A 24,484-nucleotide genomic window follows, 5' to 3' on the forward strand; every position below is an offset into this window, starting at 1 on the left:
GGCTTGGTCAATGCGTCGCTTCTGTCGGTGCGCTCCTGCTCGCGAGATGGTCGCGACGCTACCAAGGCGTGGGCATCTTGCCCATGCAATGGTAAGATTGGACGTGCAATTGTCGATTAGTCGATTAGTCGATTAGTCGATTAGTCGATTAGTCGATTAGTCGAGTAGGTCATAAAAGCGGGTAGTCTATGCGATAGCGGCGCGGCACTCGGGGCAGTGAGCACCGGCGATGCGACGGACGGCACAGCTAGCGACCCACGTCGTCACACAAGCACGATGCATGTGCCCGCATGGCGTGCGGGAATGTTGCGCGAACTCGCCTTGGCAAAGCGCGCACGGGGGCTCGTGCTTGCTCGACCGCACAAGAAGGACGAGGGAGCGCCAGAGCACCAAGTTGCTGTCGTCGCCGTCGAACTTGTGGCAGCTAGTATTGTCGGGAAGCGTTTTCCAGAGCTGATGAAGTGGCCCGAGTCGGCTTTCTGCCCCAGGAAGCGCCACTCGCAGGCGAAGAAGCCACACGACGTGGCTTTGATCGCTCGGCCGCACATCGGGCAGGGCGGGGTGTGCACCATAATGTTGAAGGGGTTGAAGCGCTGAGGCGAAATGACCTCCTTGTTGAAAGCCTCGCAACCTTGGTAGGTGCACGCGCCATGCACGTTGAGCCCGTGATATACCTTACGCCACGACGGGGCTCTATACGAAAAGCCGATGGAACGCATCGCGTTGGTGTTCGCGACGTCGGCAAACATGGCTGCTGAGCCTCCACCGACTTGTCCTAAGTGGATGACCACCGTGTCCCCCGACGTGACGCCAATGGAAGCCAGAGATTGATCAGCACAATAGCGAGAACCGTCGTGGAAGTAAGCGAAGGAACAGGAGTAGTAGCCCTTCGTCATCAGCGCTTCCGTCGCGACACCGAGCAAGGAGTCCAAATGGACCTTGAGCTTGACGATGCGAAAGCACGGAAGCTGGACAAAGATCGGAACGCTGCCGTCGTCGGTGGCCACATCCGCGGTGCGCAGCATCCATCTCAGGCCACCGTCGTCCAGCGCTGGCACGTACGGGGCAAGCTCTTCATAGTCTCCAAGTTCGAAGTTGTTGAACTTGAGCTCGGCGTCGTGCGCGACGATGCCGGACTCACCGAGCTTGGCGACGAGGAGCGTCTTGAGGTCGCCGATGGTCTTGATCGCTGCGAGCTCGTCGTCGCCAACGTGCAGGACGTCGCAGACGCGGCGCGCTGCCAGCCCACTTGCATCTTGTCCGCAAATTCGCTTTTGGCTGCACGACGGTCGACCGGCCACTTTTTATCGAACGGTCGATTTGGCACCGGTCGAATGACGTGGCACGCTCCTGGGTCCAGCGATGGGCGGGCGACACGTTGATTGGTCCATCAATGTCATCCTGTTTTTTAAATGACTTGAGTATCGTATTGCGTCGAGCAAAATTAGTTAAAATAGACTTCGTCGCGCCAACCCCAGATCGCTCGGCAGGTCCGATCTTCGTCGCGATCCAGACCCAGCGAAATGACTCGATGACCTCACAAGCTACAGCTCTAGCTACACTGGTCGGAGCTTCTGCCATCGCCCACGTTCCCAACTGTGTCATCAGGGCAGTGCAAGACAACGATGGAGATTGCGAGAGCGTCTTCAAGCCAAGAGCGATGCGCTGCTACCGAGGTGCATATCACACAGAAGAACGTAGTCCAGCAAAGTGATTTTGTTTTCAATAGTCATGCAGACAAGAGTAGTCCCAGATTGATCCTGATGATTGTTGTTGTCATTCGGCTCGTTTGGCGTGGTTTACACTCGCGAAGATGGGGCGGATGCGCATGAAGGAGCTGTGTGATCCCTGCAAAATGCGGTCCGCTGCAGGGACATCAAGTTGTCTGAGGGCCAATTCATCGCTCACAGACGAATCGGTCAACGAGAATGGATCCGATAAGATAGGAGAGTATCGCGTCGTGCTTTGAAATCTTCGCCCACAAACAATCACAACTTGAAGTTGTCGGCGATGTGAAGTACATGAAATAGTGTATGACCTGATTCTCGTGGTGCCGAGGGTCCCTGCCATCACGAGAGAAGTTCACTCAACTCTTGGGTTCGGTTGGCATCTAACGCTCCGATTGTCTACGTAAATGGCAAGAAGGGCCGTCGGCATATCCCAGTGCCGCGGGGCAGACCTACAAAAAAGGGGGCTACAAACACTATTTACGTAATAACGTGACTGGAATAGTGTGTTATGGACGCAGGATGCTGGCAGGCTCGCACAACCAAATCAGCCGCGACCACCATGCAGCGCCTCAACCGCATCCAAGGCCACCTCCAGACGCCATCGCCGACCGAAGTCGTCGTCGTCGCGGCGACGCGCACGCCCATCGCCAAGGCCAAGCGCGGCGCCTTTAAGGACACGACGCCGGACGTCTTGCTGCGCCAGGTAGACATACGTCTGTGCAAGGCATGGCCTCAGCGCGCACGCTAGGTGTTTGAAGGCGTTTTGAAGCAGACCAAGGTGGACCCCAAGATCATTGGCGACATCGTTGTCGGTACGTGGCTTGCTTGGAGGATCGCTGCGCTCACGAGCGTCGCACATATGATAGGCAACGTGCTCCAGCCCGGCTCGGCGGCCGTGGGCGCCCGCATGGGCCAGCTCTGCGCGGGCATTCCCTATACTGTCCCGCTCAACTCGGTGAACCGGTACGCCTTTGGATGCGGCGAACCATCCGGTCACACTCGGTCGTATCTAGCCAATGCTCGTCGGGCCTGCAAGCCTTTGCCAACGTCGCGGCAGCCATCCAAGCGGGCTACTACGACGTCGGGCTTGCTGCGGGCGTCGAGTGCATGTCGCTGACGGACATGGGCGGCAGCGCTCCGGACGTTGCTTGGGAGGACGTACGTCTTGCATTTATCTCTCATCGCTTCATGCACGAGATGCTCGTATGCATCAATGCACAAATGGATATCACACGTAGGTGTACGCGAACGAAGGGGCAAAGAACTGCACGGTCTCGATGGGCCTCACGAGCGAGAACGTGGCTGCCAAGTATGGCATCACGCGGACGCAACAGGTACTCTGCCTCTCCATCTCGTTACCTCGACCGACAATCTCATGGCGCTGGCGATAGGACACGTTGGCGGCAGCGTCGCATGCCAAGGCGGCCGCGGCGCAAGCGGCGGGTCGCTTTGACGCCGAGATCACGCCCGTCGTGCTCAAGACGGACGATGGCAAGGAAGTTGTCATCTCCAAGGACGAAGGCGTCCGCGCCGGCACGACTGTTGAAGGCCTCGCGAAGCTCCGCACGTCTTTCAAGGAGAACGGGACGACGACGGCTGGTACAGAGCATCGAGTATGATGATCTTTCCACAACATGCCCTGTCTATGCAGGCAACTCGAGCCAAGTCAGCGACGGCGCGGCGGCCGTCCTTGTCATGACGCGTGCGATGGCCGAGAAGCTCCAGCTGCCGATCCTCGGCACGTTTGTCTCGTACGCGGTTCGTGCTTCTTTCTGCATCTCCTACTACGGCAGACGCTCATTCAGTTTCATGCCAGGTGGCGGGCGTGCCACCGGAGATCATGGGCGTCGGTGCGTCCTTCGCTCCTTGACACGAGAAGGCTCATGGCGGCGGCTGCGTAGGCCCGGCGTATGCGATTCCTGCGGCGCTTGCCAAGGCCGATCTCCGCATCGAAGACATTGATGTGTTTGAGATCAATGAAGCTTTCGCGAGCCAAGTACACGCCTCCAACCTCTTGCCATGCGTGGCTAACGACGGGCTAGGCCTTGTACTGCATCCACGAGCTCAAGATTCCCATGGAGAAGGTCAACCCGAACGGTAATCGATGCCATCTACGCACGGTTCCGGCAATCTCATGGCACTCGGTGGTGGTCGTTAGGCGGCGCCATTGCGCTTGGCCACCCACTTGGCTGCACGGGCGCCCGGCAGATTGCGACGCTCCTCCACGAGCTCCAGCGGACGCAAAAGACGTACGGTGTCATCTCCATGTGCATTGGCACGGGCATGGGCGCCGCGGCTGTCTTCAAGCGCGCGTAACCACAGCTGTCGTAGTACCAGTCAATAATGCACACTGTTGTCTGCGATATATTGAAACAAACACTATTTCTGTTTAACGTGTCGGAACATTATTTCAGTTTTATAAATGGTGTTCTGTACACTATTTGAATTGTCGTACGGATCCGGATACCGCTTGTGCCAAGGCGAGAGGCCGTCATCGTGGTGGTTTTTGGCTCCTCGTTCGAGCACACGCAGAAGTCGCCCGAAGCCCGCAACAGAAGCAACCATGGCCAGCGCCAAGAAGCTCGACCTCTACTCGATCCTCGACGTCCCGCCCCATGCGTCCATGGACGACGTCAAGGCCGCCTACCGCAAGCTCGCACTCCTCCATCACCCCGATCGCAAGGCCCCGCAGGTAGACAATGCCATGAGCGGTGCCATCATGTGCTCATGCGTGCCGCTGCGTTAGGGCTCGATTCCCAGCGGCGCGTCCAGCTCCTTCTTCCAAGATGTCAACGAAGCCTATGATACCTTGAGCAGTGTCGAATCGCGCACGCAGTACGATCTCAAGACGTATGGCATGTCGACGTTCGCGACCGTTGGCTCCACGGACGGCGTCGTCAAGGACGATGGCTACAAGCGCATGACGTCCGAGGACGTGAACCGCCTCATGGCCAACGCCAACTCGTTTGATCGCTTTACGACGGCTGAGTACCACCGCCAACGGTCCGTCATGGCCCCCAACGCCATTGGGCGTCGAGCGACCGACTTTGCCGAGCGCAAGCAGTTCCGTTCCAAGGCTGTGCCCCTCCCGACGAAGAACGCGACGATCGGCTGGCTCGTGGTTCCTGTTTTGGCGCTAGGCCTCTGGGCGGTGAGCGTCAACTCCATGTGGCAGGGCATCAAGAAGCCCATGGCGCCGACTAAGCGACAGTAGATGTGCCCATCATGTGAATAAACACCGTATCCTATTGCAGTCCTGTGCTTCTTCCCTCGTGCCATATATGTCATCCAGGAAGACTTTGACGCATCATTGACAACGCATGTTATATAGGGCAAAACTGCTTGCCACAACCTTAGTACTCCTCGCCGTATTCCATGTCTTCGCCATCGCCTTCCTGCGTCTCGGCCGAGACTTCTTCGTAGTCCTTCTCGAGGGCAGCAAGATCTTCACGAGCCTCCGAGAACTCGCCTTCTTCCATCCCTTCACCGACATACCAGTGGACGAACGCGCGCTTGGCGTACATCAAGTCGAACTTGTGGTCAATGCGCGAGAAGACCTCAGCGATGGCCGACGTGTTGGAGATCATGGCGACAGCACGCTGAACACGCGCCAAGTCACCGCCCGGGACAACGGTCGGCGGCTGGTAGTTGATGCCGCACTTGAAGCCCGTGGGGCACCAGTCGACAAACTGGACCGTACGCTTGTTCTTGATGGTCGCGACGGCGGCGTTGACGTCCTTGGGGACAACGTCACCGCGGTACATGAGGCACGCCGCCATGTACTTGCCGTGGCGCGGGTCGCACTTGGCCATCATGGACGAAGGTTCAAAGCACGAGTTTGTGATCTCGGCAACAGAGAGCTGCTCATGGTAGGCCTTCTCCGCGCTGATGACGGGGGCGTACGACGAGAGCATGAAGTGGATGCGCGGGTACGGGACGAGGTTCGTCTGGAACTCGGTGATATCGACGTTGAGCGAACCATCGAAGCGGAGCGACGTCGTGAGCGACGAGATGACCTGGGCAACGAGACGGTTCAAGTTGGTGTACGACGGGCGCTCAATGTCGAGCGAGCGCTTGCAGATGTCATAGATGGCTTCGTTGTCAAGCATGATGGCGACATCGGTGTGCTCCAAGAGCGAGTGGGTCGAAAGGACCGAGTTGTACGGTTCAACAACGGCCGTCGAGACCTGCGGCGACGGGTAGATCGTGAAGCCGAGCTTCGACTTGCGGCCATAGTCGACCGAGAGACGCTCGAGAAGGAGCGAGCCGAGGCCCGAACCGGTACCACCGCCGACAGCGTTGAAGACCATGAAGCCCTGGAGGCCCGTGCAGTTGTCCGCAAGCTTGCGCACGCGATCGAGGACCTGGTCGACAATCTCCTTGCCGATCGTGTAGTGACCACGAGCGTAGTTGTTGGCGGCGTCTTCCTTGCCCGAGATGATCTGCTCCGGATGGTAGAGCTGGCGGTAGGTGCCCGTACGGACTTCGTCGCAGACCGAGGGTTCAAGATCGACAAAGACAGCACGAGGGACATGCTTGCCGGCGCCGGTCTCGCTGAAGAAGGTGTTGAAGGCGTCGTCGCCACCGCCGATCGTCTTGTCCGAGGGCATCTGGCCATCGGGCTGGATGCCATGCTCGAGGCAGTAGAGCTCCCAGCAGGAGTTACCGACCTGGATACCGCCCTGGCCGAGGTGAATGGAGAGGATCTCGCGCATGTTGGTCCTAGGAAGAGCCATGAGGATGGGGGCTTCCTCGGGGCATGGGACGTACGCTGGTGGAGGAAGCTGCGGGTGCGAAAGCGGTTGTGATGGACGCTTGCACCGAAAAGCGAAAGTGGGAAAGGGGTTTGCCGACCCATTTGAATTTTGAATCGTCAAACGGCGTTTTGGCCAATCAGCGCGCGCGAGGCTAAAGCACGGCCAATCAGCGACGCAGGATCACTCATGCCTCCCTTCCGGCGGAGATTGCGCGCCAGCCAATCCGCGCTGCGCAGAACTCAATATTCACGGCGTCCGCATCGGTGATTGGATGAAAAGAGAGCCAGGAACCACCCCGAGCCCTATACAGACCATCAAAAAGAACGTGTGGGCGAGACGCGCACATCGGGTTTTAAACAGAGTTTGGACAGCGTGATTGATTCACACAGTGTTTTCGCTCAATGCGTGATCCAGTGTCTTGCTTGAGCAGCCATCCTTGGAGGTAGTGTTCCGATTGATACAAGATATGTAGCCTCCGCGATAGTACTACACAGAGCGCCCATGACGTACCATGCAGAAATCATCTCGGCGCAGTGCAAGATCCAAGATTTGGATTCGCGCGGGAAGGTCGCGGACGCAGCCACGTAACAAGACATGCCACGGTGCGAGGACCAGTGAGAAAGCCGAATGACACCGATGTCGCGAGTGCGCGTGCACGTCACCCTCCCAAGTCGCCGATCCTGCATCAGCGACTGCGCAACTGACCGCGCCGCTCCGTGCCACGCAGGACGATGCTTGGGAGTATAATACAGTGTAATGATTTGTCGCGTCCAATACAGTGTATAATACGGTGTCGGGCGTCGACGGGCCTACCGGGCTTGGTGTATTTTATTCCATACAAACATCAAGGTAAATACAGTTCAACAACATTAAAATACGGTCCTCAAATGTGATTGGTGTGTTTTGACCCACGCGTTCGCTTCCTTGAAGCTGATCGGCGCGCGGGCTTTCGCCCAGTTGGTGCCCCGGTGCCACGGTGCTTTTCTTTGGCGACAGCAGCGTCTTTGGGGTCTACGAGCACCCAACCCCACGACTATGTCCCTTGTTTTTAGCTCGCTCGCGGGCTTTTCTGCCCCATACGCCGGCGTCCTTAATCGCCCAAGAGCTCAGTCTTGCTAAGATGGAAGCCGAGCTGCCGCTTCCATAGCCCTAGCAAATGACTCTACATACTGCACATTAGAAACCAGCGAGAATGCGTGCTTCGACAGCCGGATTGACCTTCAAGCCGCTCTTCAAGCTTGCCCATCTTGGTCACGCATGGGCTGTGTAAAAACACGCAACTCGCCGCTCCAACGCCCGTTCCTGTTCATGTCCTGCATGGCATCCCAACGGTCACTCCTTGGTAAAAGGCTCATACTGCTAACGACTAGATGTACGTCTATCGCGAGTCCATGCTGATGAGGTAAAGACGATGCGTCCATCTTCCTCGTAGTGGTCATGGCCGCGTAAGGGACGGGCAGGAAGTGGCGTGTCAATAGACAAGCCGCAGCCGCGTCTGGATACGAAAGCAGCCAATCACGCGCGCGGATTTCCCTCCCAAACGAAGACGATGGCACATGATTGGCTGCGTCGTTGACGGTACGCAGACGACGACTGCCATTTTCACTTTTGCTTCTTCGAGCTCATTGACCTAACAACAATGCGCGAGATCCTCTCCATTCACCTCGGCCAGGGCGGTATCCAGGTCGGTAACGCCTGCTGGGAGCTCTACTGCCTCGAGCATGGCATCCAGCCCGATGGCCAGATGCCCTCGGACAAGACGATCGGCGGTGGCGACGACGCCTTCAACACCTTCTTCAGCGAGACCGGCGCCGGCAAGCACGTCCCGCGCGCTGTCTTCGCCGATCTTGAACCCTCGGTCTGCGACGAAGTCCGCACAGGCACCTACCGCCAGCTCTACCACCCGGAGCAGATCATCTCGGGCAAGGAAGACGCCGCCAACAACTACGCCCGTGGTCACTACACGATCGGCAAGGAAATCGTCGATGCCATCTTGGACCGTGTGCGCAAGCTCGCGGACAGCTGCACGGGCCTCCAGGGCTTCATGGTCTTCAACGCTGTCGGCGGTGGTACCGGTTCGGGCCTCGGCTCGCTCCTCCTCGAGCGTCTCTCGGTCGACTATGGCCGCAAGTCGAAGCTCGGCTTCACGATCTACCCGTCGCCGCAGGTCTCGACGGCCGTTGTTGAACCGTACAACTCGGTCTTGGCCACGCACTCGCTCCTCGAGCACACGGATGTGTCGATCCTCCTCGACAACGAAGCCATCTACGACATCTGCAAGCGCTCGCTCGACATTGAGCGCCCGTCGTACACGAACCTCAACCGCTTGATCGCGCAGGTCATCTCGTCGCTCACGACGTCGCTCCGCTTCGATGGTTCGCTCAACGTCGATATCACCGAGTTCCAGACGAACCTCGTCCCGTACCCGCGCATCCACTTCATGCTCTCGTCGTACGCGCCGGTAATCTCGGCCGAGAAGGCCTACCACGAGCAGCTCTCGGTCGCCGAGATCACCAACTCGTGCTTCGACCCGCTCTCGATGATGGCCAAGTGCGACCCGCGCCACGGCAAGTACATGGCGGCGTGCCTCATGTACCGCGGTGATATCGTCCCCAAGGATGTCAACGCCGCCGTCGCGACCATCAAGACCAAGCGCACGATCCAGTTTGTCGACTGGTGCCCCACGGGCTTCAAGTGCGGCATCAACTACGAGCCGCCGACGGTCGTGCCCGGTGGCGATCTCGCCCGCGTCCAGCGCGCGTGCGCCATGATCTCCAACACGTCGGCCATCGCCGAGGTCTTCTCGCGCATCGACCACAAGTTCGACTTGATGTACGCCAAGCGCGCGTTCGTCCACTGGTATGTCGGCGAAGGCATGGAAGAAGGCGAGTTCTCGGAGGCCCGTGAAGATCTTGCTGCCCTCGAGAAGGACTACGAAGAGGTCTCGGCCGAAAGCCAGGACGGCGAGGACATGGACTACGGCGAGGAGTACTAAATGCTTTCTTCAACGAATACCCCCAGTTTTGAATTGGCCCAAAAGTCATCGTCTACACTGTCTTAATAGAGCTGAGAGCTGAGGTATCTCGAGGCTGCCGAGGCCGTTGGCATATTGCTTCTTGGACCGGGAGAATAGGAGTCGAGCAGAGGAGCCGGGCATTTGCATCTGTCGGTGCGTCGTACCGATTCCATCTACACTGTACGCGGTACGTACATACATGCACTGCTGCACTGCACATGCTACTCCCAGCTGTGCTGCTCCTGCAAAGCCAACACAGGCCGGATCAGCACCTGCTCCATGCATAAGATGACTCAGAGGCGTCCGTGTGGACGTGCTGGCAGCTTCCTGCGGTCGGCCGCCGACCGATGTCGGTTTGTTTCGTTTGTTCGTGCAGTGCGTAGAGTCGCCACGTCGAGGATGCTGGTGAGCGTGGCAGGGACCAGTCCTCGGTTGCAATCTTCAAGGATTGGGCGTGCGACGAGGGCCACGAACGTGCCAGCTCAGCGCTCGCAAAGACACGCACGCCGCTGTACCTGGCCGGGACGGCGCCCGCGCACAGCACCGCCGCAGCGCGTCCTTGCACCCAAGGTCATCATCGCGTACAGACTACGCATCGCCCGTTGCCTCGTGCGTCCGGCGTCGGTTCCGTAGCATCCGTCCGTTGCGCCTATCATCGCGGCTTGGTGATAAAATGGAGATGGCGGCCACAACATACATTCTCCAAGTGATCGCAGGAGGCGGAAATGAATAATTGGTCGCAGTGCTCAAAATGGCCATTATCCAGAAGCTCCATCGCGCGGTGCTGCAGGCGGTCGGCGGCGGCCGTGGCCGCGCCCTTAGCCTCCAGGAAATCGAGCCGATCAAAGCGCTCTGCGATGCCATCCTGCCGATCCATGGTACGCCCGTGGATCTGGCGACGCTTCGCGACTCACTGCAACCTAGTCGGCCTCGACGTGCCGACGCCCGCGACCGCCGAGACGCTCTACCGTGGCTCCAAGGCGATTCGCTACATCCACATCTACGAAGACCGCGACGTCTCGATCGGGTACGTCGTCGTGCGCACTCTGCATGGTAGCCTCATCGATGCCTAGGATCTTTGTCCTGCCCCCCGGCGCCACGATCCCGCTGCACAACCACCCGGACATGAGCGTTGTCTCCCGGCTGCTCTACGGCTCGCTCCATGTGACGGCCTACGACTTGGTGCCCGCCGAGGCCAACGATGCGTTCTGGGCCGCGCACGACCCGGGCGATGACCCGCCGTCCATTTGGCGGCGCAAGAAGAAACTCCTGCTTGCGCAGCAGCGGCAAGACCGCACGGTGCAAGCGCCGTACACTACCGAGCTCCTTCCGCACAAGGGCAACCTCCACGAGTTCACATCGGGCAGCGACATTGGCTGTGCGATCCTCGACGTGCTCACGCCCCCGTACGACCCAAGGTATGAGCCATTTCCATCTCGTACAGGCTTCATCGTCGATATATAGCCGTGGTCGCGACTGTACGTATTACCGCGTGGCAGCCGCACTGGAGCCCACGCCGGACGACAGCGACCCGATCGTTGCGCTCGAGGCCACGCCGGCGCCGCCCCACTCGTTTGACATTGTCAACCTCGCATACCACGGTCCGCCCGTCCTTGAGTGAGCCCGACGATGGCACACCGACCGTCGCCAGTGTATAGAGATAGAGAACTAGATGTCGCCGCGATGTACGAGGCACCAGTCGCCGCGGCGATGGCCGCACCGACGTACCGTGGGCCTAATCGGAGGCGGTATACTCGTATAGTGTTGACAAGCGCGTTGGCCTCTGCAAGCCGCCGATGATGCATATCGAGTTACGCTACGTTTTACAGAAATGCGCTGTCGCCAACATGTCTATGGTTCACCAAAGACAGTTCGAAACCCAGTCTAGTGCACGAGGTGCTCGTAGCGTGCGAGGAGCCGCGCAATAGGGCACTCGCGACGGTGTGCGCCGTGCTCGCCGTGGCATGCGACGCAGATGCTGGTTGCCAGCGCATCGAGGAGGTCGGCCGCGTCAGCCGCCCAGGCGTCAACATGATCGTTCTTGTCGCTGTAGTCCTCGAGGGCGAGCGGGTTTTCATCGTCGTCGTTGCTGTCGTCAGTCTCGTCGAGGGGACTCCAGAGGTACCGCAGTTGCTGCACGAGGTGCACGTGGTGCGGCACCTGAAACGCCGCGCCCAGCACGCTCTTCTCTTGGCCCGTCGCCCACGCGTGCAGGTCGTGCTCGGGCGTCGCGTAGCCGCCGATCGCGCATTGGCCCACGATCGCCGCGAACGTCGGCATGAGGTCCTCGATACGCAGAAGCGCATCGAGCAGCGCTTGCTGGACGCGGCTGAAGCCAAAGCTGGCTTTGGCCACGTTGTGCTCGGGTCGAAGCGGGTCTTCAACGACGACCACGTCGCCGGCGCCGTGCAGAAAACCGTCGACCAGTGGGATTAGGGGGCTACGCACGCGCGTCAGCGCCACCGACAGGCCGCATGACGACGTACCCGCCGTGGGTGCTCCGGACGAACCACTGCTGCGGATCAAAGTCGCGGCCAAAGAGCTGCAAAAAGTGCAGGAGAAGCTCGCCGAGGTTGGGTCGGTGCGCGGGCGCGACCAGCTGTAAGGGGCGGAGCACGCTCGCGAGCAGCAGCGTCAGCGCGTACGACGAGAGACCGCCCGAGTAGCCTGGAAAATATCAATCTATCGACGTCCAAATAAGACAAGCGGCGTACTGTCGTTGAGGTCGTGCTCTAGTAGCAGCTGCTTGAGCACGAGCATGAGCGGAGGCAGCTCGGGCAAGACTGACACGAGGCGCTGGACGTACATGCACGTCTCGATGCCGCGGTGCTGCGGCTGGTCAAAGCTGATGTCGAGTCGGATGACGCCCTGCGCGTCACCAAACGACGAGGGTACGGCGGCGGTTGTCACTTTTACAAGCGGAATCGTTGTGCGCTCAATGACCTGGATCGCCTGCACCCAGGGTTCGTGCCGAAGGAGCGACGCCAGAAGCTCGACGCTCGAGGTGCGCTTGCGGTCGTACGCGGCGCCGGTGATGAGCAGGTCTACGTCCGACTTGGGGCAGCTCAGGCCGGTTGCGAACGAGCCAAAGACGTGGACCTCGGCGTTGGGCCAGAGCCGCGCAACACACTCCTATTGCAGATATCCAAGATAGCAAGAATACTATCCAAGATCGTGGATACTTTGAGGTGCGTCACGACACAAATCTGCCACGGGCGACGGCGACTCACAATGTCCTGGAGCATGGCGTACATGTCAAGTATGTCATCGTGAAGCGCGAGCGTGAACGTCTCGACGAGTGACGCGTCCGATCGCAGCACAGCTACGTGTGTTGTGGTGACGCGCCACGCAACGAAGCATGACATACCCATCGACGACGATGACATCGGCGGCATCACCAAGTAGTCGTCGTTGGCGTCCGGCAGCTGGTACACTTGACAGCTACTGTCACCACTCGAGCACGTTGACGCGGTCTCGGGCGACTGGACCACGAACGTTGGTGACGACGGGTTGAGCTTGGACGATGCGCTCGTGACGGGCGCTGTCGCGTCCTCCTCCATGTCCACGCGGTCGTCGCCATATGTGTCGTTGCTGTGGCGGCTCGTTGCGGGCGAGGTCGCAGCCTTCTTCTCGCCCCGCTTCTTGCTTTTCGGGCGCCGGGTTTTGGCCGGCTTGGGTCCACTGTCCTTGGTGCGAAGCAAGCGCGCCGACTTTTGCTCTGTCGCCGCCGCCTACGTGCTGTACGTGGGACCGCGGAATGGTTATGGTATGAGTCGTACTTGGAGATCGTGGCCAATCTCGCGTGCGACCAAGTCGATCGCCGTGCCGCACCGACTCAGCGTCGATGTATACAGCGACTCGGCGACGAAGCGTGCGTCATTGAGCACGTTGTTTTCGAGCTCGTCGAGGAGCTGGTGGCCAGCCAAGTGCAGCAGCATCTCGCTCTCGGGGATGTCGGCAGCGTTGCGGAGGCGCTGGATCCGCTCAGGCATTGGAGAGGTGAGCAGTTCTTTCTGGTCGGCCTCGGACGTGTGTTCCCAGAGCCAAAGCAGGCGATCAAACCGCGCCGAGAGCGTCAGCGAGCGCGCCACCGTGCCCCGAAACACCTCGATCAAGTGCTCGAGGACGCGCAGCGCCACGAACGCCGACAAGGTCGTGGCCTCGGGGTGCCTACGCTGGTGCTCGAACGCCGATGGTGGTCCTGACACGATAACGTACGCAGATCGCCTGTCATCTTGACACCCCGGTGGACCCAGCCGACGGTATCCGTGTTGCAAGACCTGTCATTTGGTGACGCTAAGAGGATGTGTATGGCGATAGAAGACGTACGAGCTCGAGCAAGTGCTGGAAGGCGCCTTGGCGTATGCAGCCGCTGCGCTTGATCCAGCACCCGTCCGCGTACGTATCGTGGTCCCATAGCCGTACGCTGGCGAGGAGTTGGCGGCTTGCCGACATGAATGCTGCGTTCGCACTAGGTTCCAGGTGTCAGCGACAGGACGTGTCGACAAGAACGGACCGTGGCGACGCTGTCGTCTCGTCCACCGCCGAAGCGTGCAACGAGGCCCACGGCACAAACGCACAGCGCTCGAGCAGCGGCGTAGTCGGCTTTGGATCGCGCTGCTTGCCTCGACTAAACGACAAATTGATCGAGTCGCAACAAGAGGCAGGTATGCTTACCTTGGCTTCTTGGTGGTGTTGGCATCCACGGTGCTGGGCACGACGAGGAAGACGCCTACGCAGAGTTGTCCAGACTTGGGCTTGCGGCTCCGACATACCATCTTCGTGCTTGCGGTCGAGGACGACCGAGTGCAAGGTCCGCAGCATACCGATCCACGGCGCATCGACAAAGCAAAGCACCTACTCGTCGCCTGAGCTCCTGTCGGGTGATCGTCGGAGTACGTCGTGCTGGTCTTCGTAGCCCAAGGCTTCAAACCACGCCCACATTGGCGCCCAGTGCGCGGGCGACGTCGCGGCGTATGGATGCCGCGGGGCGTCCGCGTACTGCGGCAGTGTCAGAGAGCGTACGTGGCGCTCCAGCATTGGCGAGCGCGGTGGCCGGCCCAGCGCAGACGCCATGACACTAGTGAGTGCTCGACCTTTCTGGGCGCAAGATATGTTCCACGCGACGGTGCGCACCTCGTTTTAACGACTACAACGATAAGGGTTACGCACTAAGATCGTGTTTAAACCCATGGAGAAGAGCATTCTTGGCTGAAATCGAGGTCCGTCGAAATTCGAGCAACTACAAGCCTTCGATATTCTAAAAATAGATTGCTACATGAGCAAGAAGAGAATCTCTTCTTGTTAATGAGCTGCACCCTGTACGGTGGAGGGTGGACCAACCAACGCTATCGTCCATGGCGGAAAGGTGGCTGCGGCCCCTAGCAGCTTGGAAACGGACGCTGACGACGCAGTAGACTAGTAGGATGACCCACAACATTGCCCGAACATGCGATTCGCATCCGCGCAAGGCCAACAAAGTAGATAATGCCCAATGTCTGTATGCTTCAACGTGCGGCGGCTTAGCTGGGATTTGAGCTCGGATGCATGTTTTTGTGTGCTATGGCCAAGGGAAATCGGGTCTGGCCATGGTCACTAGCACCGTACGACTAGTAACGTTAGTACACGATGTGTGTCTATGGCACGACTGCCATTCGATCTACCACGACAGCGGTAAAGGTCAGCACGGTGTGGGGAAGCTGCTGCTTGGGCTTTGAACAACTGACAGGTCGGGGACGCTGTGGAACACTGACGGTACAGCTGCAGGAGCGGTTTCGCGCCACGGCGAGACCTGTCGTGTGATTGGCTGTTCAATTGCGCTGTGTGGCCAATCCTGTCCACACAAGGCGCTGCATTTTAGCCAATGAAAAAGGGTGGAGACGGCCACCCAATTCCGACTGCTTGGTGGAACGAGTGAATTGGAGCCGACGTCGTGGATGAGCACCTACGCCCTGAGCGGACGCGAACGAGAGACCGCGCGCCTCGAGCGCTCGATCGCCGAGCTGCGCCGCGTGGCCAGCCAGACGTACGAGCAGGACAAGGCCACGGACCTCCTCTCGCGGCTCCGCCAAGCCTCGTCCGGCGACAGCACATATATCCAGGAAGACGCGACATCGCGATGGAACGCGCAGGTCCAGCCGACATCTGACATTAGCCCATGGCCGCCGGCGCTGCGACCGCTGGTTTCGTCGCCCGGCGCCAAGTTTGGCCTCTTCAAAGCTCTCAAGCACGCATGGCTCATCGCTGGCCCGACCGTGTACCTCTGGGACTATACGTCGTCCAAGGGCACCATCGTCACGTGCCCCGCGATGCCCGATCCCGTGCTCGCATGCGGCGTCACGCAGCCGCTGAGCGGCTCGCTGTTTAGCGACGTTGTCCAGCACCTTTTGGTGGTCGTCACCGAGACGGAAGTCCGCGTTCTCGCGTTGGTCGCTGACAAGACCACGGGTAGCTTCAAGGTGCAGGATACGCTCATGAACGCGCCGCTTCCGTCGACGACGCTGCTCTCGACAGTCGTGTGCACGCCGTCACGACGCATCTTGCTCGGCGGCGTCGACGGCGCGCTCTACGAGTATGTCTACCATCCCCATTTGCCCAAGCCGCCGACGACCGAGAAGGCGCGCTCGGTGCGCGTCGCCACGTCGCACTGGAACCAGTACCTCCCGCCGCTCGTGCGCGATCTGCTCGCCCCCGCGCGGTCGGCGATCACGCAGCTGCTCTACGACGACGCGCGCCACGTTATCTACGCGCTGCATTCGTCCGGACACGTCTCGGTCTACGATGCGCGCACCAAGGACATTGTATGTGTCACGTACACGATCATCGACGCGTCCATCGTGTCGCTGAGTCTCGTGAGTGACGGCGACGCGTCAATCCACGCGGTCGCCATCACGTCGGCGGGTGTCCGGCTCTTCCTCTCGACCTCGCAGACGCTGCACGGGCCGCCCGACACGTGCATGGTTGTGTTTACGCGGCCGCCGCCGCCCTGCGTCACCGTTGTGGACCGTGCGGTCTATGCGTCCGGCGTCTCGTTCTTTGGGCACAAGTCGACGCTCGTGTCGGCGGCGGCCGACGTGGGCCTCGCCACGTCGTACCGCGAGCTCGTACGGTCGCACGCGCTCCTTGGTGGGCACATGGTCGTCGAAGAAACCTCGGTCGTCCTCGCTTCGCCCGCGGGGCTGCCGTCGCTCAAGCGCAGCGCGTCGGGCGCGTCTCTGCCGTCGTCACTGGACTTTTTACGCATCAGCCGCCACGAACTCTCGACGCAGTTTACATCGACGACGCCGCGGGCGTTTGTGTCGCTCTCGGAAGGCGGCGTGCAGTGCTGGCACAAGCAGCGCCCGCTCGACCACCTCCGGCACGTCCTCACGCACGCACCGGGTCCGCTCACGCGCTCGTCGCCCATGGTCGCGTCGTACGGGCCCCATGCAATTGCGTGCATGCTCTTTGCTCTGGCCTGCGATCCATCGCCGCCGCGCCCGCCGGCGCACCTCATGTCGCTTGTGTTTGACATTGGCGGCCACCCGGACGGCAGCGCGCACTCGGACCACTACAACGGCCTCGTGCGCGTCCTCGTGCGCTTTCTCAGCGGCATTTGGCACGCCGCGCTTGCCAAGGCGACGACCAAGGGCGCGGCGTCGGCGACGTTTACGCCGGCCTTGTCGAAAGACGAGATTGCGCGGCCACGCGATTTGCTCTGTCGTCTCAAGCAGCTCTTGGAGCACGTGGCCGTGCCGTACGCTGTCGCGGTCCATGCCACGTCGTCGTCGTCGTCCGATGGTAGCATGATTGCGACCGAGCAGCGGGCGCTGCAGGACATCCACGCGCTTCTCGGGCGCTGCATTGGCGCGTGCGAAGGCCTCCTCTTGGTCTACGCGCACCCGACCGCGTTCAGCCATGTGGCCAACCTTGCCTTCTACGACGTCGTGTGCACGGAGCTTGGCGCCAAGGCGCTCCAAGCTATGCTGCGCGACGTCGCCAAAGAGACGCCGTTGGTGGTGCCGACCGCGCTCGCGCGCTGCAGTGCGTTTTTTACTTTGGTGGACGCTGGCGTGTTCCAGGGCACGGACGCGCTGACGCGGGCCAAGGCGGCGGCGACGCCGTCGGCGCGGGACGCTGCGTTGAACGAGTCGCTCACCAAGCTCGTGGCGGCGGCGCCCACGTGGCCCCCCACCGCCGAGACCATCGAGCACCTTGGTCGCATCGCCAAGGACTATGAGCTCTGTTCGTTCTGGAAGGGCCTCGTGGGCCTCGCCGTGGCGGTCGCTGCGCGCTGGCCGCTGCACTCGGCCGACCAGAAGGCATGCTACAGCGGTGTCCTGGATGCCCTCGCGCACGTGGCCGAGCACAACGACGTGGCGTCGGCACAGTCGATTGTCGGTCTTGTGGTCGGTACGACTGACGTGCACCTGCAACAAGTTGTGCTGGAATGGGTCGTCTCGAAAGGGCACAAGACGTGGCTGCTTCACTGCCCATTGACGCCGACAGTGCGGACGGTCTTGGCGGCCGACGTCGACTGGCTCGCCGCGCTCTGCTTGGAGCACCACGAGTACGAAGAGGCTGCGACGGTGCTCTGGAAGGCGGCGCATGACGTCAGCGCCACGCACAGCATTGGCGACCGCACGGCCTGGGTCGCACGCGCCCTCAGCAGCATCCAGCACACAACCAACGCCCAGCACGCCAAGGACATTCAAGATGCACTCGACGTTTTTCAGACGCAGGTATGTACTTTCTATCAATGTATCAATGTCTCAACTGGACGAGCATAGACGCGGCTGGCGACGGCGTTCCGGCAGCACAACCTCGGGTCCGACGCCGTGCGACACACACTCGAGTTTGAGATTCTCGACATGTCGACCTTGTACCACGAGTATGCGATGCCGTACGAGCGCTACGAAGACTGCCTCCGCATCATGCACGCGTGCCGCTTCTACGTACGCGTTCCATTGTTTCATGGCCGTATCAATCTTTCAACGAAATAGGAACCCGAGACGATTGTGATGCTGTGGAAGAAGGCCTTGTACTCGCTGCTGCCGCAAGTCGCCGACCGCGACGCTGCTGCGCCCATTGCCAAGTGGCTCGACGAGGCATATGCGGCCGCGGGCCTTGGCGACATCGTGTCCATGTCGAGTGCATTTGAAGCCTGCGAGTGGACGCGGAGCGTGAGTCATCTCGTTGTGTCGCTGGGCCGCGCGCTGCACCCGTCGCCGGTCTTTCCGATCGAGTGGCTTATCACGGAAGTCGAGACGATCGCGATGCACGCGTGGTCGCTCGGGCACCACACGTCGCCGTTCACGCCCGTGCATCTGTTCGTCGACCTGGGCATGCCGGCTTCGGACGTGCTGGCATGGTACTTGCACCTCTTTGGCAGCAGCACGGACGCCGCATTCAAGGTCCAGCTGCTCTGGAGCCTTCTGGCGCTGCGCCCGGGTGTCCCGACGTTGCCGTCGACGTACCAAGACACGATGGCACATGCCCGCAACTGGCTCGTCACGCACGCCCCCGGTACGATCTTACACTTTTGCGATTGTTGATGGTCTTGTATGTAGACCAAGTGGACCTTGTCGCGCAGCTTCTCGCGTAGTGGGACTTGAAAGATAAGAGGAGCCCTGTGATTCACTTGGGTGCGTGGGTGTTGTGGGGCTTGTGCGTCTGCAAGCACACCGGACCGAAGCCAACCGCCGTTGACGTGGAACTGCTCTTTGATACGACACTGGGTTGTTGGGCCAAGATGGTGCAGGCGCCGACCACAGACGCCACGCAACTTGGGGAAAACACGCTGTTACCGACTTAGAACTTTTGTAGTGTGAGCCGGAGGTGGAGTGCACCGGCCTCGATCGTCTTGTTCTTGAGTACGCGGTCTCGGGTCTTCTTGCTCAGGACACCGAGCGCCGTCTCCTTGACCATGACGCCAAACCCATGCAGCGGGCGAATGATAACGCCGGCCATGCCGAGCCCGACGCCTTTTGCAAACCCACCAAAGCCACTCGACTTGGCCCCGCGGATCGGGTCCTTCCACATGCCGGTAATGCCGGTGACGACGCCCTTGGTGAGCCTACGATACAAGTGGAGCGATATGGGGTAGGGTGCACGGCGTACCCTTCACCAGCCGCCACCATGTGATCGCCAAAGTTGCGCGGCCACTCCTTGGGCATGGTCGCCGCATACCACACGTTCGATGGCTTTGTGGCGTCGAGGACGCGGAGGCGGTCGGCGTCAATGACAAAACTGCCCATTTTGCGGTCCGGCTGCAGCTTGTTGAAATCATAGACCTACAGTTCGCCAGTGAGCACAACTTGTCTATCGATTGCACGACAATAAGGACCTGCACGACGAGCGGCGACTGGCCGTCCCACGAGAGCCGAAGGGTTTCATGCCACTTTGGGTGCAGCGACTGCTTGACGCAGTGACTCGAGATGACTTGCTCGCCGAGCCGGAACGACACGTACGGGTCCGAGCTGCCGCCGACATCCATCGCCACCAAGTCGGCGCCTTGAACGAGCTCGATCGTAAGGATACCGACGTACTCGACCATGCCATGGGACCCGTGCGAGCTCGCGGCCGCATCTAGATGCAAATGTCAATCTTTCAAGTTGTCAAGTGCAATGGTGGAGACTTCGCGTCGTGGGCCGCACGAGGCTCGACATGGCTTCTTGCCGCGTCTTGTTGGGGCCCATGCGGAACGCCATCTCGACGTACTTGGCGATGATGTAGGTTTCCCGGGCGTCGCGGGCGCAGTCGGGCAGCGGCTTGGAGACTGTCGTGGGCACCGAGAACTCGAGCGTCTCGTTGAGGCGCGCGTTGCCGCCGGCTTCAACGCACTCGAGCTGCGACCGCGTCCACTTGTCGAGCGTGCAGCTCAAGACAAACGAAATGTGAACGCCGAGCGACCGGTGGACGCCGGCGCACTGTGTGCAGATGAACCCACCGTGCGTCACCGTCGCCCACCTAGACGACATGCAGGGGATGATACAGGCATTTCGAGCGACGATGGATGTACTTGGGCTGAGGCGCGTTGCAGTCGGCGCAGTGGAGGTTCTCGTCGCGGGCGAGCAGCTCCGTGAGCGCGGCGATCGTAGCGTCGAGTGGCAAGTAGCTGCCGTCGTCATCGTCGTCACCGTGCTGCGGCGCATCAAAGCTCGGCTTGGCCGAGAGCTCTTCCTGGAGCGCTTTCTCGTCGAATTGGTTTTCGATCCGGCGCGCGGCCGATCGGGGTGTCTCGGGCTGGGTTGGCATAAGCTCGAATATGCGTCACAAAGTTTGCGTGCAGAGTAACGAGCTAAAATTACCCTCGAATGACTGCGGATCCAGCGAGAGAAGGAGAAGGAGCCGTTGAAAGTCGTCAGCGTCCGTGGAGGCCTCGAAGCCATCGCTTGCGCGATAAAACGTACTGGGTGCGTCGATTGGCCTTTTTTCGATCCTGGTCGCGTTGCCGAGCGCTAAAGGAGCGTGCATGGAGCGACATGGCTATGCGCATTGGCTAAAAACACGTCACTTTAGCGGGAGCAACCAATCGCAACGCATGGGGTTTGCGATGCATGGTCTTGAACGTCATAGCTCTTGGTCTGTGCGTAGGTATGTGTGGCATCTTGGCACGTGTGCGTATGCCTTTCAGCGGTAGCGACGCTGCCTCTTCTCGCCGCCGTGTCTCTCATCTGTAATATTAATGTATCCTGGATAAAGAGATCTAGGTGGCGATTTGGAGGTATGTCTAGTTCATACACCGACTAACGTTATCGTTTTACGTGCAGTTTTGGGCTCTGAAAGTGTGTGTTGTGGTGATTTGTGGTGAGCATCGACTCTAGAACCGACGAGCTCACGCTGCTGCGCAAGACGTCGAGGCGCGACGGCGCCGCCAAGTTGGGCTGCGACTCGGTGTTTTTGGTCGCGATTGAGTTGCGCAAGCACGATTTGACTTGGCGGATCTGCCGCTCAATGTCCATCTTGCGCACCGCGCGCATGCGCAACGACGGATCGCCATCAATGAGGTCGAGCGACCGGCGGCCCCTCGGCTTCAACGCGGCTTCGAGTCGGTCTTGCTCGAGCTTTTGCAGCACGGGCGCGCCCGATGCGTAGCTCAAGCCTTTGCGTAGCGGGTGGTACGGTTGGAGCGGTCGGGGTGGCGCGTCCCGTTCGCGCGTCGGCGGGAGCTCGAGGAGGATCGACGATGGCGGCTGTCGCAGCCCCTCGACCACGTGGAGCTGGGCTGTAGTCGAGGCATCTATACTCGTACTTCACAGCCGCGTTGGCCGAGTAGGAGGTACCTAAGAGTGCGTCGGACGGGTGGTCGAGCGCGAGGTTGATCCGGTCGTTCTCGAGGTCCCGCAGTGCGATTGGAATCGAGTGCAGCGGTGGCGCCGCAAAGTGCAAAACGGCTTGGGGCCGGCGACTCGCCGCGTCCGTATGGGAATTGCTGTGCACGGGAAGGCTGGCGCTTGGTGACTCGTCTGGCTTGGGCCGCGGTGGCCGGCGACAAAGACTTGCCGATTTGGAGCTTTCGTCCTTGGGCTTCTCTTCTGCTTTGAGCCTGGCTTCGCGCTGGAGGCGCCGGAGCGCGTCTCGCTGGGCTTTGAGCGCGGCCTCCTTTTCAGTGATGGCGAGTGGGCGGGACCAATCGTCGAGCACGAGCAGGTCGAGCTGGTCGTCAATGTCGGGCTCGCACCACCCGTTGAGATCCAAGTCGTCGGTCTCGTCGTCGTCGTCGGTGGGCAGCGGTGGGTCCGTCCCACGCACTTTGCTCCGCATCGTGGCGCTTTTTGCAAGCGCTATTTTCGGCGAGAACCCACGGGTTTATATAAGGTTCTTGGCGCGTGCTCTTTGTAGTATGCAACGGAAGAAGAGTCGGGCACGCTGGGCTCATGACCATATTTGCTTCTACTTCTTGTGCGAGAGACGAAAGCGTTGTGAGTCGTCGGACTTGATGCAACTCTGCACCGAGTCGTGATCAAGTACCTCCCGAGTGAGTTGGGTAGGAGCCATGGGTTCGAGTCGGTCGTTGGGACTGCGTGGTACGCTTGTCGACGTCATGGAAGCGGCAAGTGCTTTCGCCAGACAAGTTGTCTTGTTGCGTGCATCGAGCATGTCTTTGCCCTAGCCCTCACAACTAAATACCAAAGCTTCTGGGCTACCAATAAGCAAGGAAACACGAGCACGTGCGTCCTTGGCTGTCAACTGCAGATTTTACATCACAATAGTTGCGGTCTCCAATACGGACAACATCTTCTTCAGTATGCACACGGCTTTGAGAAAGAGAAGAAAGCGCTGCGATACTGCTGCTACAGTGACGCAGTCGAGCACAGAAGACGTCGATTGCCTCCGAATATACGCACAATAAGTTAAACATCGAGCATGCTGTGGGCTACGAGTAGGGCCAGACGCGGTTCAGACCAGGGTGCAGCTCCTGAAGCGTCTTCTTGCTCGACTTGACGGGCTTGATTGGCGCCGCATTCTTGGACAGACAGCTCGGCTGCAGCGGATCGGTGCTGGGCACCACTTCGTCTGGGATCGTATCGGCACCAAAATCGACTAGACTCAATAGTACTAAACATCTAGTTGCACCATTCGCCTACCTTTGGCAATGTACGTGGTCCAGTCCCCGTCGGCGGGCGACCATCCACTCGGGTTGCGCGCGCCAGCATTCGCGTTGCTGTATATCCTCGGCACGGCGAGCTTGTACATGTGAAGCCGACCGGCGTCCACGAGGCTCGAGATGCGCGGCGGTGACGGCGGTGCGTCGTCCGTGCGCACGGGCGGTGGCGCCGGTTTGGGCTTGTGCCTCTGTCGCTGTGGCCACGTGGATGCGAGACCGAGCGTCTCGTCATCGTTGCTCCAGCCAGAGAGGACAAAGTCTTCGAGCGCGTCGGGCGTCGCAAGCCGGTCCTTGGTCATTCAAACCGAGCAGCAGGTATACCATAAATACATTGTCACTGTGTCAACCACCGAAAAACGCCTCTGCACGCTGCCGACGGATTGGTGCAGAAGGCTCCTTGTTGAAGCTTCTTGGACTCCAGCGAGGACGCCATGCGGTGGGAACGCGTCGAGTACGAAGAAGATGGCGATGCAAGAGGACTCTCACAGCACAACTCGACAATGAAGAAATGGGGAATCAAGGAAGAAAGACGGAATATGAAACACAAAACCCATTATTGGCAGTATTCGTTGTTGTTTATTGAGAGAGAGGCTCCACGAATGTGGGTTTAGTGAAGCTATGGAGCTGAGCTCCGAGAGGTGGCGGAGCCCGTTCGCGCAGCACGCGAGCTGGTCGAGGTGGGGCCCAACGTGCACGTCTGGAGGGCAGTGGCGCTGCGACAGGCACCAGCAGGGTGAAGGCGGCGAGGTTGCCGTCGCACATAGGGAGCACCGCCATCACAACCCGCCGGGGTCGTCTGCACGTACTCCGTGTGAGGTCCGACGCGGCGAGCGCACCAGAAACGCCAAGAGAGTCGAAAAGACAGCGTCGTTGCACGTGAGGCGCTGGTTGACAGCTTCCAGCTGCTGGATTCCAGATGGTTTTTCAATTGCACCTGGGGTGCCTGGGGTCCTGCATGTCGCCCGCGATGAAGACGTAGCGCTCGGCGCAGCGAGCCGCGGTCGATGGGGGCTCACCGCCGTACGCCTCGCACAACAGTTGTGCAGAGGTCATAACGACACAAGCGCTGCACGTACTCCAGCGTGATTTTACTGCTGCAAAGGTACGCGGGCAGCATCGGATTGGCTGCCGCCCAGCATCGGACCCTGCCATTGCTTCATCGAGCTTTTCCTTAAGCTCGTTTTTACATTGGTGGGATCCAGCGCCCTGTCGCTCTCGGAGCTACAAGTAGTCAAACGTGCATGGAGCCAGCCAAACATGCATCGAACGTGTAGATCACGGACCTTACGGTACCGGTAGTCAACGCTGACATCTCATGCGCCAAGGACAAACGCCTGCACCACTAGCGTACTATGGTTGATCCGTTGTAGAGAGAAGACTGCGCTAACTTACA

General features: G+C 60.0%; 11 protein-coding genes across 11 annotated transcripts; 5 read left to right on the plus strand and 6 right to left on the minus strand.

Annotated features, from left to right (window-relative positions):
- Positions 1–675: 675 nt before the first annotated feature.
- Positions 676–1,682, minus strand: SDRG_11945 (hypothetical protein; the record flags this gene model as incomplete). The annotated part of the gene is made up of 3 exons (XM_008617999.1): positions 676–693; positions 939–1,237; positions 1,673–1,682. The coding sequence occupies 3 exons, from the start codon at positions 1,680–1,682 to the stop codon at positions 676–678; spliced, it is 327 nt and encodes a 108-aa protein (XP_008616221.1).
- A 595-nt stretch (positions 1,683–2,277) lies between these two features.
- Positions 2,278–4,132, plus strand: SDRG_11946 (acetyl-CoA acyltransferase 1). The gene is made up of 11 exons (XM_008618000.1): positions 2,278–2,433; positions 2,479–2,542; positions 2,597–2,693; positions 2,744–2,888; positions 2,969–3,064; positions 3,122–3,329; positions 3,382–3,488; positions 3,547–3,580; positions 3,632–3,726; positions 3,773–3,827; positions 3,889–4,132. Exons 1-11 carry the CDS (start codon positions 2,290–2,292, stop codon positions 4,044–4,046), a joined length of 1,203 nt encoding a protein of 400 aa, XP_008616222.1. The 5' UTR covers positions 2,278–2,289; the 3' UTR covers positions 4,047–4,132.
- A 101-nt stretch (positions 4,133–4,233) lies between these two features.
- On the plus strand, positions 4,234–4,983 carry SDRG_11947 (hypothetical protein). Its single transcript, XM_008618001.1, has 2 exons — positions 4,234–4,422; positions 4,477–4,983. Exons 1-2 carry the CDS (start codon positions 4,294–4,296, stop codon positions 4,942–4,944), a joined length of 597 nt encoding a protein of 198 aa, XP_008616223.1. The 5' UTR covers positions 4,234–4,293; the 3' UTR covers positions 4,945–4,983.
- SDRG_11948 (tubulin alpha chain) lies at positions 4,981–7,249 on the minus strand. Its single transcript, XM_008618002.1, has 2 exons — positions 6,501–7,249; positions 4,981–6,452 (listed from the first exon to the last, which is right to left on the minus strand). The coding sequence occupies exon 2, from the start codon at positions 6,443–6,445 to the stop codon at positions 5,084–5,086; it is 1,362 nt and encodes a 453-aa protein (XP_008616224.1). The 5' UTR covers positions 6,446–6,452; positions 6,501–7,249; the 3' UTR covers positions 4,981–5,083.
- A 678-nt stretch (positions 7,250–7,927) lies between these two features.
- Positions 7,928–9,606, plus strand: SDRG_11949 (tubulin alpha chain). The gene has a single exon (XM_008618003.1). It carries the CDS (start codon positions 8,127–8,129, stop codon positions 9,480–9,482), a length of 1,356 nt encoding a protein of 451 aa, XP_008616225.1. The 5' UTR covers positions 7,928–8,126; the 3' UTR covers positions 9,483–9,606.
- A 382-nt stretch (positions 9,607–9,988) lies between these two features.
- On the plus strand, positions 9,989–11,424 carry SDRG_11950 (hypothetical protein). The gene is made up of 4 exons (XM_008618004.1): positions 9,989–10,381; positions 10,428–10,530; positions 10,577–10,921; positions 10,968–11,424. Exons 1-4 carry the CDS (start codon positions 10,255–10,257, stop codon positions 11,122–11,124), a joined length of 732 nt encoding a protein of 243 aa, XP_008616226.1. The 5' UTR covers positions 9,989–10,254; the 3' UTR covers positions 11,125–11,424.
- Positions 11,261–14,685, minus strand: SDRG_11951 (hypothetical protein). Its single transcript, XM_008618005.1, has 12 exons — positions 14,403–14,685; positions 14,279–14,360; positions 14,181–14,235; positions 14,020–14,133; positions 13,833–13,974; positions 13,722–13,783; positions 13,283–13,673; positions 12,871–13,234; positions 12,686–12,825; positions 12,218–12,635; positions 11,990–12,170; positions 11,261–11,943 (listed from the first exon to the last, which is right to left on the minus strand). The coding sequence occupies exons 1-12, from the start codon at positions 14,577–14,579 to the stop codon at positions 11,388–11,390; spliced, it is 2,682 nt and encodes an 893-aa protein (XP_008616227.1). The 5' UTR covers positions 14,580–14,685; the 3' UTR covers positions 11,261–11,387.
- Positions 14,686–15,379: 694 nt separating this feature from the next.
- SDRG_11952 (hypothetical protein) lies at positions 15,380–19,184 on the plus strand. The gene is made up of 4 exons (XM_008618006.1): positions 15,380–18,223; positions 18,272–18,436; positions 18,485–19,007; positions 19,052–19,184. The coding sequence occupies exons 1-4, from the start codon at positions 15,440–15,442 to the stop codon at positions 19,084–19,086; spliced, it is 3,507 nt and encodes a 1,168-aa protein (XP_008616228.1). The 5' UTR covers positions 15,380–15,439; the 3' UTR covers positions 19,087–19,184.
- An 87-nt stretch (positions 19,185–19,271) lies between these two features.
- Positions 19,272–20,753, minus strand: SDRG_11953 (hypothetical protein). The gene is made up of 5 exons (XM_008618007.1): positions 20,503–20,753; positions 20,119–20,450; positions 19,828–20,069; positions 19,602–19,774; positions 19,272–19,557 (listed from the first exon to the last, which is right to left on the minus strand). The coding sequence occupies exons 1-5, from the start codon at positions 20,736–20,738 to the stop codon at positions 19,293–19,295; spliced, it is 1,248 nt and encodes a 415-aa protein (XP_008616229.1). The 5' UTR covers positions 20,739–20,753; the 3' UTR covers positions 19,272–19,292.
- Positions 20,754–21,148: 395 nt separating this feature from the next.
- Positions 21,149–22,288, minus strand: SDRG_11954 (hypothetical protein). Its single transcript, XM_008618008.1, has 2 exons — positions 21,767–22,288; positions 21,149–21,723 (listed from the first exon to the last, which is right to left on the minus strand). The coding sequence occupies exons 1-2, from the start codon at positions 22,245–22,247 to the stop codon at positions 21,236–21,238; spliced, it is 969 nt and encodes a 322-aa protein (XP_008616230.1). The 5' UTR covers positions 22,248–22,288; the 3' UTR covers positions 21,149–21,235.
- Positions 22,289–22,753: 465 nt separating this feature from the next.
- Positions 22,754–23,443, minus strand: SDRG_11955 (hypothetical protein). Its single transcript, XM_008618009.1, has 2 exons — positions 23,072–23,443; positions 22,754–23,027 (listed from the first exon to the last, which is right to left on the minus strand). Exons 1-2 carry the CDS (start codon positions 23,388–23,390, stop codon positions 22,861–22,863), a joined length of 486 nt encoding a protein of 161 aa, XP_008616231.1. The 5' UTR covers positions 23,391–23,443; the 3' UTR covers positions 22,754–22,860.
- Positions 23,444–24,484: the final 1,041 nt, after the last annotated feature.

This window comes from Saprolegnia diclina, assembly GCF_000281045.1.
Source record: "Saprolegnia diclina VS20 unplaced genomic scaffold supercont1.45, whole genome shotgun sequence".
Taxonomy (NCBI): domain Eukaryota; phylum Oomycota; class Saprolegniomycetes; order Saprolegniales; family Saprolegniaceae; genus Saprolegnia; species Saprolegnia diclina.